General features: G+C 35.0%; 1 protein-coding gene across 1 annotated transcript; it reads left to right on the top strand.

The window, feature by feature from the left end:
- The first annotated feature begins 549 nt into the window (after nt 1–549).
- DOX1 (Peroxidase superfamily protein) lies at nt 550–13,706 on the top strand. Its single transcript, XM_006836618.4, has 10 exons — nt 550–687; nt 1,873–2,136; nt 6,781–6,930; nt 7,085–7,218; nt 7,827–8,040; nt 10,199–10,344; nt 10,456–10,683; nt 11,322–11,524; nt 12,245–12,488; nt 13,331–13,706. Exons 1-10 carry the CDS (start codon nt 568–570, stop codon nt 13,554–13,556), a joined length of 1,929 nt encoding a protein of 642 aa, XP_006836681.4. The 5' UTR covers nt 550–567; the 3' UTR covers nt 13,557–13,706.
- The last annotated feature ends 314 nt before the right edge of the window (nt 13,707–14,020 follow it).

Raw genomic sequence — 14,020 nt, 5'->3', positions numbered from 1 at the left:
GTTTTTGTTAATAGGGCAGTGCCTTAAGGTTTAGAGCACTACCCTACTAATGAAAAAAAAACAAAAAGAACTAAAATAAAAAACTCAAAATTTGGGTTAAACAAAGGGCAATTTTGAATAAAATAAAATAAAAATGGGTTGACCGACTTTCTTTATAATTTCAACGTCGTGTATTTCGTATTTTACCTACATTTTAAGGTTCGTATATAAATCATTAAAAAAAAAAAAAAAGAAGAAGAAGAAGGTATGGGGTGAGTTAAGGTCAAATATAAAGGTTTTCGTTTGAGGGAAATTCAGGGCGTAGTTAGAAGTTTTCAATTGAGTAGGTGCAAAGGTTCAATGCCTGGTTTGAGGGGAACTTTTCAACAAGTTGGGGCTGCCAGAATTTTCCGACATATATAGTATACTACCAAATTGTTCAAAAGTCTCTGTAGAAATAAGGGGCTCATGGCAAAATTTTATATTAATTCGGGATTATCCATTAGCAAGTTTCAGGGGAAAGTTCAAAAGTGTGAGTATAAATAAGGGGCTCAAGGGTTCAATAGTTTTAAGAGAGAGAGAGAGATCATGACGAAAAGCTTGCAGTCTGTGATGGCGCCCCTGTTATCCTTTCCTATGCATTTTGTGCATCCTGACTTCCATGAAATCCTAGGGAGGATGACACTCATCGATCGCTTCCTCTTCATTGTGAGTTTTTTATTTATTTATAGTAATTCGGTGGTGATGACAAGCAACTTTTCTTTTTTTAATTAATTAATAGTTTTTGAAACTGTCATTTAAAATGAAAGCCATGTACAATTGAGATATAAGACGTGCTACCACCAACCCCTCAGTGCATCCTTTACAAGCACAAGTGCATCCTACAAATGCAAATTAGAGAGAAAGAGTGAGGGAGAGTTTTATATATATATATATGAAAAAAACTAGCATAGCTCCATTAGCTTACCGGTTACATGAGTTTAATAGCTCAGATTTAATCTGGGATGATCTAATAGCTACGACTTTGACCATCATATCAGCTCCTATTGAATCTGGACCGTTGAGCTCATATATAGATGTGAGCTAATAGGCCTATATATATATATAGAAAAGATGAGATTAGCCCTCTAGCTCATATGAACATATGAGCGCAATGTTAAAGATTTAATCTGGTCCGATTTGACGATCACGGAAGTCGGGTAGTGCTTTGCGTGGTTAGTAGCTAACGTTTAGCAGTACTATTATTGAAAAATCCAGCAGCGTCGAACCAGATCCGGCTGGGTTACCTGTGCGTCGTTTTGTCGGTGGTTTAAGGGGTCCAACTGCCAGGGGTTGGAGCCCCCACCTGACCTCTCCTACTCGGGCAGTTTTTATACAAACCAAACCACACCGATCTGACCTCTCCTACTCGAAAAGTTTTTACACAAACCAGACGGGTTCTGTTTTAACCCAACCGGGTGATCATTAACGAGCCGGTTACCAAGCCGGCTTTCTTTCTCTCTCCCTCTCTCTAGCTTCCAATCCCCTGATCTCTCTAGCTTCCCCCCCTCTCTCTCTCTCACACACAGGGGCATGACTGTAAAAGCGATTCTATTGAATTTTTTTTTATTTTTTATGGAGGTTTTTTCCCCCTTTTTGAGCCCATAAGAGGACTTACCAGACTCGGGCCGGGTTACCTCGACCCAGCCTATGGTCGGGTACCATGCTTGAGTCAGGTTATCCTACACTGAGCAGTACTATATCTCAAGTTCTATTTTTACCGCTGAACAACCCAAAAACAAAATGTTCTTTCAAGTTTAAGCCTTTTTAGTTTAGGACTAGGTATGTCTATGTTAATTAAGGCAAAATGGTTATTAGTTTCTTAGATCTCCATTGGTTATGAAAATTTCGCAGATTATACATTTAGTAGACAAGGCAGGGATATGGCACAGGCTACCAGTGCTTTTAGGTGCCCTTTACCTTGTTATCAGACGCCATCTCCATGAAGAATATAACCTCCTTAGTGTGGGAAAAACACCAGTTGGGGTGCGCTTCAATCCTGCTGATTACCCTTACAGAACTGCCAATGGCAACTACAACGACCCCTTCGCCCCCGAATCCGGCAGTCACGACAGCTTTTTTGGGCGAAACATGCCTCCTCAAGATCAGAAAGCCGTGGTTCGAACCTCTCCCTCTCTCCCTACATACCTTTGTGCACACACAGCATGGTTTTGAAAACAGTTATTAACATAAATAATGGTGGTTATAACCAAGGTTTTAGTACTCGGCTTAGTGGGCCCGGACTTGTCACCTTGTTGAGCCGAGTCTAGGGCACGAAACTGGCATTTAAACCATAAATAACAGAAAATATTAGAGCATCATCATCGTCAAAGCCTTTTCCCAATAAAATATTAAATCATATTTTTTCGCTAAATCATGCTTATATATATATTTGATGTTGTTTATGGTAGCTAGTGAGTTTATCTCACAAGATGCTTTATTTTTCTATTTTAATTTTTTTTTAATTTTTTAAATTAGTTCAAGCTATCAATCATTTTTCTTGGATTTCTTTTTGTATAATCTCTTCGTATTTTTAGAATTTTAATAATGTTTATGGTTTCATTTTCTTTTTATTGATTTTATTATTATTTTAACAAGTTTTTAAAACTTTTTCCAAACTTTTAACCTTTTTGGGTATATACGACTAGGGCGATCCAAGGGCGGAGTTCCAAGCCCGAGCTAAGGCTTTACAATTGGTTATAATGTTAACATCCCCACTTGTTAAGTTGTATAAATACTACATCTGGGCTATGTTAAATAGAATGGATATGTGTGTTTATTTATGACTTGGATACGAGTGTCAAAAATACTAATTCAAAAAAAATCTTCTAGACACAATACATCCGTGCAATAAAGAGGTGGTTACATATATGCACGCGTCAGTTAAAACATGTATTAAAATTTATTTGTAATTGACATTTACATTTACATATACAACAATTCATATTATCATAACAGTAGTAAAGTGTTAAAGTACTACAAACTTTAAAAACTATCAAATACAAGTATGGACATCAAAAACTTGTGAAACACAATGGCTAGAAAAATACAAGTAGAATTATCTAAAATACTATATTAAAAAATAAGGTAAAATATGATTAGACCACCCTACTAGAAAACTATATTTGTGACACTTGTATGATCCGAATTTTTCACACATACACTCTCTTCATCATAATAATTAACCCAAAAATAAAATAAAATTCAAAATTTCACCCTAGATTTGGTCAAAATGAGTGCCCTCCAACAATGGATCTCGACCATCCATTTGGTTAATTTCAAGATCTAGGCATTCACAAATTCAAAATTAGTTTTTCCTTTTCTAACATTGTTTTCTAATGATAATAATGCCATCTAAATATTTAGAAAGGAAAAAAATCCTTCCGTGGCCTAAATCTAAGCATCTCACTAAAGTAGATGGCCTATATTAATTAAGTTAAAAAATACTCTTTAGGGTATGTTTCCAAATTTAGATTTTTAGTGATTTTTCACTAGAATGAAAAGAATGCATATTTAAAAATTGGAGTCATATAAATGACCGTAATATGGTTTTTCTAGATCACACACACGCACACATCTGTATAGGAAAAGTCTTAAAAACACCTATAGGCAAAGTACTACAGTGTTTTACCCCCGTCACGGATATGCCCTATCCATGACAGTTTTGCCTAAAAACCGCCATGGACCTACAGGAGCCGTGGTAGTCCCCCCATATTTTTTACTTCAAATTTGTGTGAAAAAAATCCCATCACGGACTTACTATGTCCGTGATGGACTGCCATAGACATGGTAAGTCTGTGACGGTCTTTAATCTATGACGTCCGAAAAAATCAGACAGCGCCAAGCCTATGGGCGAAAATATTGTTAATTTTCGTCCATAGGTATTTTGTAGTCTATTCCATATATATATATATATATATAACACCTATAGGAGAAAATGAACAGTGATTTTGCCTACCCTCATCACTGTCCAGAGTTCATGGTACGGTCATGATTATTCGGTAGTATTTTATTTTTTATTTTTTTCTACAAATTGAAATGATCTGAAATTTGGAGCTTGTGTTCATAAAAAAATAGGCAAATCTACGAAAAATATCAAAAAAATATTTTACATGAAATAAATTGATCAAAATACCCCCAAAATGTTTCAAGGGTATTTTGGTCAATTATTTTTTCTCGAATTATAATTTTTTTTATATTTTTATTAGGTGCGCTTCACTAAGATGTACACACGTTCCAAATTTCAAATCATTTTGATTTGTAGAAGAAAAAAAAATGAAATATGAAACACTACCGGACAATCATGACTGTGCGATAAACTTTGGACAGTGATGAGGGTAGACGAAATCATTATTCATTTTCGCCAATATGTGTTGGGAAGAATTTTCCATATATATATAGGTGTGGTTTGTATAAGCCTGTGGCCATAAACAATCAAAGTAAAGTGTGCCTCTAAATAGTATCAAAAGATATTATTTCAATACTGGAAATCTTTGTGATTGACTGAAATTTTATTTTTACATCTGATTATAAAATTTAAAGCTTCAATGTAGATCGAGCATATCCATGAACGCTTGAAAATCTTAGAAATTGACGGTCCAAAAAATGCAATACAAGATATACTATTTCCAAGACTTAAAATACATTTTTTCTCATGTCTATATATCTTAAGGTTGAGATAATCGATTTGATCAATTTGGAGCATCGAAACAACCTCTTCGAAGTGAATTTTTGAGCTGCGCCTTAACTTTATTTTATATATATATATATATATATATATATATATATATATATTCTCTGTTTCCTCTATTATTGATGTTTTTCTATATTTTAACATTTTGTCCTTTTGGGTTAATGTTGGTTTTTCCCTTATAAGTTTTATCACTTTTATAACTGTAAAACACACTAGTACCATTCCATTCTCCTTGATGCATAATACATACATAAATAAACTTGTCTAAAAATATTATTGTTCTTTGGATTAGGCTTGATTGCTTTAGGTGTTTAAAGTTTCAACATATCCCTATATCAAATGTACTGTAAACTTATAACTTTGATGTAGCGACCTATTTTTAAATGTAACCTATGGGATTTTATGGGACATTAACCATATAAAAACATGTGCTATTTTCATAGTAAGTGCGTTGGAAATTTATTAGGATAATACCTTGTTCTTTAGTTAAAATTTTAATTACACATATAAAAAGATAACAAAAAACCTGGAGTTATTTAGTAATAATTATGCATGCACCCATACTTAATGAGCAATCTATCATATAAAGTAAATTTTTAAAAAAAGGAAATGAACTTTGGTAAATCTATTGTTTACAACTCATTCTAATATTAGTATAAGTAATTAAGGGATAATCCAGTATTAACAACATTTGAGTATACTAATATTAATATTAAAATGGGTTGTGAAGGGTGGATTAACCTATAAAAATAACTTTCTAACAATAAATAATATTTTTGTAAATACACCCATCAAGACCTATTCTAATATTAAACTTTGTAATAAATATTATGTTTTATAGGTAACTTGATCATTATGTAAGATATGTATAAAATGCAAAACGCATAAAAATAATCACGAGCAAAGTTTTACACTATTTCAGTCATGACTCATCATCGTCCAATGACCATCAAATAATCATGATTATTTTATAATTTTTAATTTTAAGATTTTTTTACAAATCTGATTGACCTCAAATTTCGTCGGTGTGTCCACCTTAGTAAGGCACACCTAAATAATAAAAATAAATAAATTACCCTTATAAATATTTCAAGGGTTCATTTTATTTTTTGATAATTATTTTAATGTTTTATTTGGATGAGAGTTGGCTAGATGTACGCTTACTCTGAATGTCAAATAAATATGATTTATAGAGAAATTATTAAAATTCCTATATTATCAGACAATCATGACCCTGTGATGGATTTTTGATGGTGATAAGTCATAAGTAAAATGCTATAGAAATTCACTCATGAGTATTTGTGAGAGTTTTCTATAGTTATCACCAAAAGAGGAGCACTTTGGGCATGATAACAAGGACAATGGCAATACACAAGCAAAGTTTTATGACAATTTCTTTGATAATTTCATTGCATTTTTGTGCAGATTTCAAATGAATCATTCCTTAATTATTTAGCTATCCATAAAAATAATTTCTTATAAAAAAATATGCATTTTGTAAACTACATCCACGATAATGCATTCCAAACTTAACTGTAGTGTTGTGGTTCCTTTGTCTTAAACAACTTGGAGTAGCCTGTAGGCAACTTGGATTAACCTCACTAAATTAGGTAAGCTCAAAAGAATATGGTAAGTAGTAAGAAAAGATAAGGCAACTTATGACCTCATTGAAGGTATGGCTATTTGATAGAACAGGATGGTAGACTATAACTCTTGTAACCAACATCAAATAGTTGGAAAAAAACTATGATGATAATGATAGATTAGCATGAATAAATTTATGAGGCTATTACATTCCTACTGTCCAATTTTTTGGATGGTTAGGTACTAAAAAAAATTTTATTAAATTGTTAGGAGGGCAACTTTGAAAAAAAAAAAAATGCCACGTGCATGGGGTGGGGGTGGTGGTTGTGATTCCAACGGTGCCCGTACTTAATTTGTTTAAATTTTTTAGATCAATGAAGTCCTTTTAAGCAAGTCATTTGCGTAATGGAAAAAATAAATGTTTTGCTCATGGGAGACCATACTATACACCCTTTGTATTCATGATAAGGTGGTTTTCATTGCAGCTTTTGAAGCCGGATCCAATAGTTGTGGCAACTAAGCTTCTTGCTAGGAGGAAGTTGATAGACACTGGAAAACAATTCAACATTATCGCTGCGTCTTGGATACAGTTCATGATACACGACTGGATTGACCACCTTGAAGACACTCAACAGGTGCATCATCAGTCTCTCTCTCTCTCTGAATTTCTTCATTGCCATGAGAGAGAGAGATGATCCATTGCACAGAGAGAGAGAGAGCGAGAGAGAGGACCCATTGGAGAGAAAGAGAGAGAGAGAGATAACCCATTGAGTACTTGACTGCGTGCAGGTAGAACTAAAGGCTCCAGCTTCGGTGGCAAGTGAGTGCCCACTCAAGTCCTTCAGGTTCTATAAGACAAAGGAAGTGCCCACTGGCTTCTACGAAATCAAGAGCGGTTCCAAGAACATTAGAACTCCTTGGTGGTGGGTTTCAATTGGTTCTATACATAATTTCATAGTCATCAGTGTTCCAAAAATCGAGCCGACTTGGATGAGTCCGTGTAAACTTGGATGAGTCCGTGTAACTCGTACACCGGCCGGTTCAACCAGCCTAAGCGGGCAGGTCCCGGCCTATCCAAAAAGTGTTAAAAAATAAACAAATATCAAAAAAAGCTAAAAATATGATAAGTATATTTAACACTTGATTAAACAAAGTACGTCAAGATGAAGTTGAAAAGCAGTGAAAAAAATTGATTTGTGCCCAACTGTATTTTCAAATTTTTTTAATACCGATGGGAAAATGTAAAAATAAGTATTCATGGCCAAAACAACTTTCAATCTTTGCCAAAATAATAAAAATATTAAAAAATACATTACAAACAAATCCCTTATATCTTGGGATTTTATTTTATTTTTTGAATTTCTTTTAAAATACCCAGCATGACCAAAACCAGATTGACTAGTGCCCAATTCTGGTTTGACCTGGTTTCGAGTTGGACCAGCCGAATTTGCGAACACTCATAGTCATTTAGTGTAGAGAATGTTGTATGATTTGAAATGAGTTTGGATGAATGGTTTTCATGGAGAATTAGGGATGGGAGTGGGATTTATGGGAGCACGGCAGAGAAGCTTGCAAAGGTCAGAACATTTAGAGATGGGAAGCTAAAAATCTCCTCAAATGGTCTCCTTCTCCACAATGATGAGGGTATTGCAGTAGCCGGAGATGTGCGCAACAGCTGGGCAGGGGTTTCCACGCTTCAAGCCCTCTTTATCATGGAGCATAATGCCATTTGTGATAAACTCAAGGTAAGACACAGTTATAGTACCAAATGCCTGGAGGGAATTTTACGATTTTAAATCATAATTTTTGTCAAAATCTTTTCGCAACTAGTTGAAGTTGACTAGATGAATATGGTCTGCCATGCTTATTCTGCTCTATTAAGGATCATATCTTTAGTGAAGCCATAAGTCCCTATATTTTCTTCCAACCATATCCTTTTCAGTCTACCCGTTATCCTTTTTGAGTTTTCCACTTGAATAATCGTACCTCTTAACAAATTATATACTGGGTCTACGCCACACATAGCCAGCTAGCTAAGTGTACACTCTCTTATCTTATTGCCTATTGGTACCATACTTAAATTTTTCCAAACATATTCTGTCGACTTCTATCCTTTCTTATTTTACAACTCATCCATCTCAATATTTTCATTTCAGTTACACTCTTTCTATGAGTAATGTTGTTTCTTCACCGCACAACATTCCACCCCATAAAATAAAGTTGGTCTCACAGTTGTCTTATAAAACTTTCCCTTTAGTTTCATCGGTGAGCATAATGCCATTTGTGATAAACTCAAGGTAAGATATAGTTATAGTACCAAATGTTTGGAGGGAATTTTACGATTTTAAATCGTAATTATCGTCAAAATCTTTTCCCAACTAGTTGGAGTTGATTAGATGAATATGGTTTGTCATGTCATTCTGCTCTATTAAGGGTCATACCCTTAGTGAAGCCATAAGTCCCTATAATTTCTTCCAACCATATCCTTTTCAGTCTACCCGTTATCCTTTTTGAGTCTTCCACTTGAATAATCGTACCTCTCAACAAATTATATACTGGGTCTACGCCACACATAGCTAGCTAGCTAAGTGTACCCTCTTATCTTATTGTCTATTGGTACCATACTTAAATTTTTCCAAACATATTCTGTCGACTTCTATCCTTTCTTATTTTACAACTCATCCATCTCAACATTTTCATTTCAGTACACTCTTTCTATGAGTAATGTTGTTTCTTCACCGCACAACATTCCACCCCATAAAATAAAGTTGGTCTCACAGTTGTCTTATAAAACTTTCCCTTTAGTTTCATTGGTGAGCATAATGCCATTTGTGATAAACTTAAGGTAAGACATAGTTAGAGTACCAAATGTCTGGAGGGAATTTTACGATTTTAAATCATAATTATCGTCAAAATCTTTTCTCAACTAGTTGGAGTTGACTAGATGAATATGGTCTGTCATGCCATTCTGCTCTATTAAGGGTCATACCCTTAGTGAAGCCATAAGTCCCTATATTTTCTTCCAACCATATCTTTTTCGGTCTACCCGTTATCCTTTTTGAGTCTTCCACTTGAATAATCGTACCTCTTAACAAATTATATACTGGGTCTACGCCACACATAGCCAGCTAGCGAAGTGTACACTAGCTTATCTTATTGCCTATTGGTATCATACTTAAAGTTTTCCAAACATAATCTGTCGACTTCTATCCTTTCTTATTTTACAACTCATCCATCTCAACATTTCCATTTCAGTTACACTCTTTCTATGATTAATGTTGTTTCTTCACCGTGCAACATTCCACCCCATAAAATAAAGTTGGTCTCACATTTGTCTTATAAAACTTTCCCTTTAGTTTCATTGGTATGCGGCGATCACATAAAACTCCAGTTGTACATATCTAGTTTGCCCATCCAGCTCTATTTCTATGTGTAACATCTTCCTCAATCTCCTCATATACTTAGATTATCGACCCAATATATCAAAAGTGCGTTTTTTTTGGTATTTCTTGGTCATCAATCTTAATTACTTCTTCATCTCTACTACTATTATTATTAAACTTTCATTCCATATATTCCATCTTAGTTCGACTAATTTTAAAACCTTAAGATTCTAAAGCATCCATGCAAACATACCATAGGGAGAGGCCGAGTCGGAGTAGTCCAGGCCGAGTCTCGAAACAGTGGTAACATATGCTTCTTGCCAGTTTCTCTTAGTTTTGAACAGTAGAGCTCCATATCTAACGATGCCCGAACTTTTTCATATGCCATGCCCTAAGCCCCGAACTATTGATCTATCAGCCGAACCCTGAAAGTAACATACTTTGATATCAGTTTTTATCGATAGATTATTTTTATATGGTTTTCAAAAAAAAAACTAAGATTTTTTATTTTTATAACTAGTGGCATCATCCGCATCTCGACGATGAATCCTTGTATCGGTACGCAAGACTGGTGACCGCAGCTGTAATAGCCAAGGTTCACACGATCGATTGGACTGTGGAACTGCTTAAAACCGATACAATGCTTGCTGCAATGAGAGGAAACTGGTAAAGTTTGAATAGAATTAACTTGTTTGGGATCACATATTATAGTTCTCCATTTTCATTTTTCAGAAACATTAGCTTAGTTTATTTTATTGACTCGAAAAGTTGTTTCAGGTATGGCATATTGGGTAAGAAGTTCAAGGACACCTTTGGTCATGTTGGAGGCCCCATCTTGGGTGGATTAGTTGGTCTAAAGAAGCCTGAGAACCATGGCGTTCCTTATTCCTTGACAGAGGAGTTTACTAGTGTTTATAGAATGCATTCTCTAATGCCTGACCACCTTATCTTAAGAGACATTCATGGGCAACCTCAAAAGGACAAGTCCCCACCAATTCTAGAAGAGTAAGCACTGTCATCGTTCTTCTTGTTTTCTTATAAAGTGTGGAATGTTAGATAAGTCTCCATATCAACTAAGGAATCACAAATGAGTGGGTTCTCTCAACCCTAAATGGGCACCGGTAGCTTAATGAGCATGCTATGAACATAAAAATTGATGGGTCAAAAACACTGGACTGCATTATTATTTATGTTACAAAGACACGGTTACGTGCATCAGTATTGGACACGACTATAAGTTTCAAAAATGTCAACTCCAAAAATGACATTTTAAACACGACATGTTTGTATATCATTTAGTTGAGACGGGGGAAGTGGAATTTGAGGTAACATCTGGTATCTGTATAGTGAGAATTCAATAAAGAGCTTACGATGAAAATTCATTACATATTCCTTGGTGCGTCAACAAAGACCAAAAACTATAGACAGACGTGTCATATTACACGACGTACTAAACTCCAAGTTTGTTTTTCTTTTATTTTCATTGTTGATGTGAATTACTCAAGTCCATTTTAGAGTCTTCATTTTATCAAAAAAAAAAAAAAGGTTGGTATTATGCCAATTACTTGATAATCAAAGGAAGATAATGTCAAATTACTCCAACGATTACTCTCATCCATTCCATACTTGTGCTGAAATTTCAGGATACCCCTTGAAGAAATGATTGGGATCAGGGGGGAGAAGAAGGTAGCTGATATTGGATTTGAGTCCCAAATTGTATCAATGGGTCATCAAGCTTGTGGGGCTCTAGAGTTATGGAATTATCCTCTCTTCTTCAGGGATACTGTGCCAGAAAATGTGGATGGGACTGAGAGACCTGATCATGTTGATCTACCAGCACTCGAAAGTAAGTCATTAATTTTTCTACTCTTGGCAATTGTGTTATCTCCATTTGTTATAGTTCACTCATATGATCTAGGTTTCTTCCTGCCGACAGACCCTCATTGGTCTACCATCCCCCACTTTGGGGGGTTTAGAGGCATTTCTTTCACCTTAAATTTGACATATACATCTTTTTGGCCACAATGAATAAGAAAAAAAAATGTAAATGATTTATGTGGACTCAATAGGCTCAAGCCATTGATTTCATGGGTGACTAGGTTTAGGCCTTTACAAACTCAAAATCACTAAGAAAAGTTGTCATTCTAGTGATGTCGAGGTAATCTACAAAATTTTGGGTTAAACAAATCCCCCTAGGACCTTGATCAGACAACTTTTTATTTCCTAAAAAGGATGGTCCGCATTCATTCTAGCTTCTGTCTCCTCAAAAATTATTTTCTGAAACTTTTTACAATTCTTTTAACTATCTTATTCAGATGAACTGAGAAATGCATGTATCAAATTTGAGGCAAAATAAATGTCACAAGAAATCTTCAAAATCAGGGGAGAACAAATACTATTCTAGAGCTTCTATATTTTTTGCCTTGATAATCAGATGAAACTGATTCTTCCTATTGAACTTTTAATGATTACCTACTAATAGTTGTGATAACTGCTGAATTCATTGAGTGTGCACTAAAAATACAGTTGGAGGTTAATATGAGTTCTTTGCCCATGTTGGGCTCAGTTTATAGGGACAGGGAGAGGGGTGTGCCAAGGTACAATCAATTCCGAAGAAATCTGTTGATGATTCCTATTGAAAAATGGGAACAACTCACTGATGACAAAGAAGCAATCGAGTTACTGCAAGAGGTTTATGATGACGACATTGAGAAGTTGGATCTCTTGGTTGGAATGATGGCTGAAAAGAAGATCAAGGGCTTTGCAATAAGCGAGACAGCTTTCTTCATTTTTCTGATCATGGCTACTAGGTCTTTCTCAAAAACTGTCACCTCATTCTAGCTTTCATGGCATGAATTTCTTTTCTTTGATAGATTTTCATAAAATTTAGCTGATATGTTTATTAAACCACCCGGAAGTGAGAGACATACAGCGGAGAAGAACTGCAAACATTAATATAACAATAAACATTCACAAAGTAGTTGATATATGATAGTGGTAGGATATGACTGGTGATCAAATGGTACCTAGATTAACCCAAGGGAACATTTTAGAAATCAAACCACTTTCATGTCAAAAAATCAATGGTTTTTAGAAAGACATAGGAAAAGCAAACCATCCTCTTAGAAACTGCAGGCTCCATTTCATGGCCCTATAGCCATATCCCAGCTTATCTTCTGTGGCCTTATGGAAAATGGTAGAAACAATCTTCAATGATCATGTTCAAGTCAATAGTTTGGTTATAGCGATAAAAGAGGTTTTTTTCTTTTTTTTTCCAATCCATAAGGCATCAACAAATAGTATTTTGATGATATACAAGGTTCAATACCTTAACTTGTAGTATAAATAGTGGTGTCCCAAGCTGATAAGCCACTCCTCTAGGCCCATGTACACCAAAGTTTATTGCTATGGCCGTAAAATGATGCATCCAATGGGGCCTTAGTTGGCATAACAAACTCTTGAGTGAATCCAATAAAATTCGCATTAAAATGACTTCCTTAATCCAACTGTTGTGGCCATAATATCATTATTATCCATGGCAAAAGAAATTAGCAAACCTTTTCTTTCTCACTCTTCGCGCTTGTTATGAACATTTAGATTGCAACATGAATCGTCAATATATTTTGATTTGTCGAATGTGTGGTGTTCTCAGGAGGCTCGAAGCTGATCGTTTCTTCACCAGCTATTTCAATGAAGAAACTTATACCAAGGAAGGATTTGAATGGGTGAACACCACAGAGAGTTTGAAAGACGTTATCGATCGCCACTATCCCCATCTCACTCACAAATGGCTCAATGCTTCCAGTGCTTTCTCTGTTTGGGATGCACCTCCAAACGAAGATAGTCTTGTGCCTCTCTATCTTCGCACCCCCCATTAATAATTGAAAAAGTATATAAAAATATTATTTACTTTTTGTATAAGGAGATCATAATCACCTTTGTCCACCATATATTAAATTGGATAGTTGTAAGTGTGTTGTTGACTAGACTCCAAGTTAAAAAAAAAAAATTTGAATTTCGTGACGCAACTCAATCCATCCAATTTGACGACATTCAAATATTTCGTAGTATACAATGCCTTCTCAATTTGACGACATTCAAATAATCTCAGTATACCATCCCTGATATCTTTCCACTACGTGAATAAAGTTTTACTACTAATATCGTTCTATACAATATTCCCATGCTATGCAAGCTATTTAAATAAGGATGGTATCTTATCTTCTTGAGAATGTCCTTTTTCAATTCCTTTGGTGCTTTTTCTTCCTTGTGCATGTATATCTATTAGAAATCATGTGCAACTACCATGAATGGAGTTTAACTTGCACATGACCATGGTATG

This window comes from Amborella trichopoda, chromosome 10 (assembly GCF_054954075.1).
Source record: "Amborella trichopoda isolate Santa Cruz 75 chromosome 10, AtrichopodaSantaCruz75HAP2 v2.0, whole genome shotgun sequence".
NCBI classification, from domain to species: Eukaryota; Viridiplantae; Streptophyta; class Magnoliopsida; order Amborellales; family Amborellaceae; genus Amborella; species Amborella trichopoda.
Note: the sequence above shows the minus strand (reverse complement) of the source record. Positions and strands in the feature narration are given on the sequence as shown.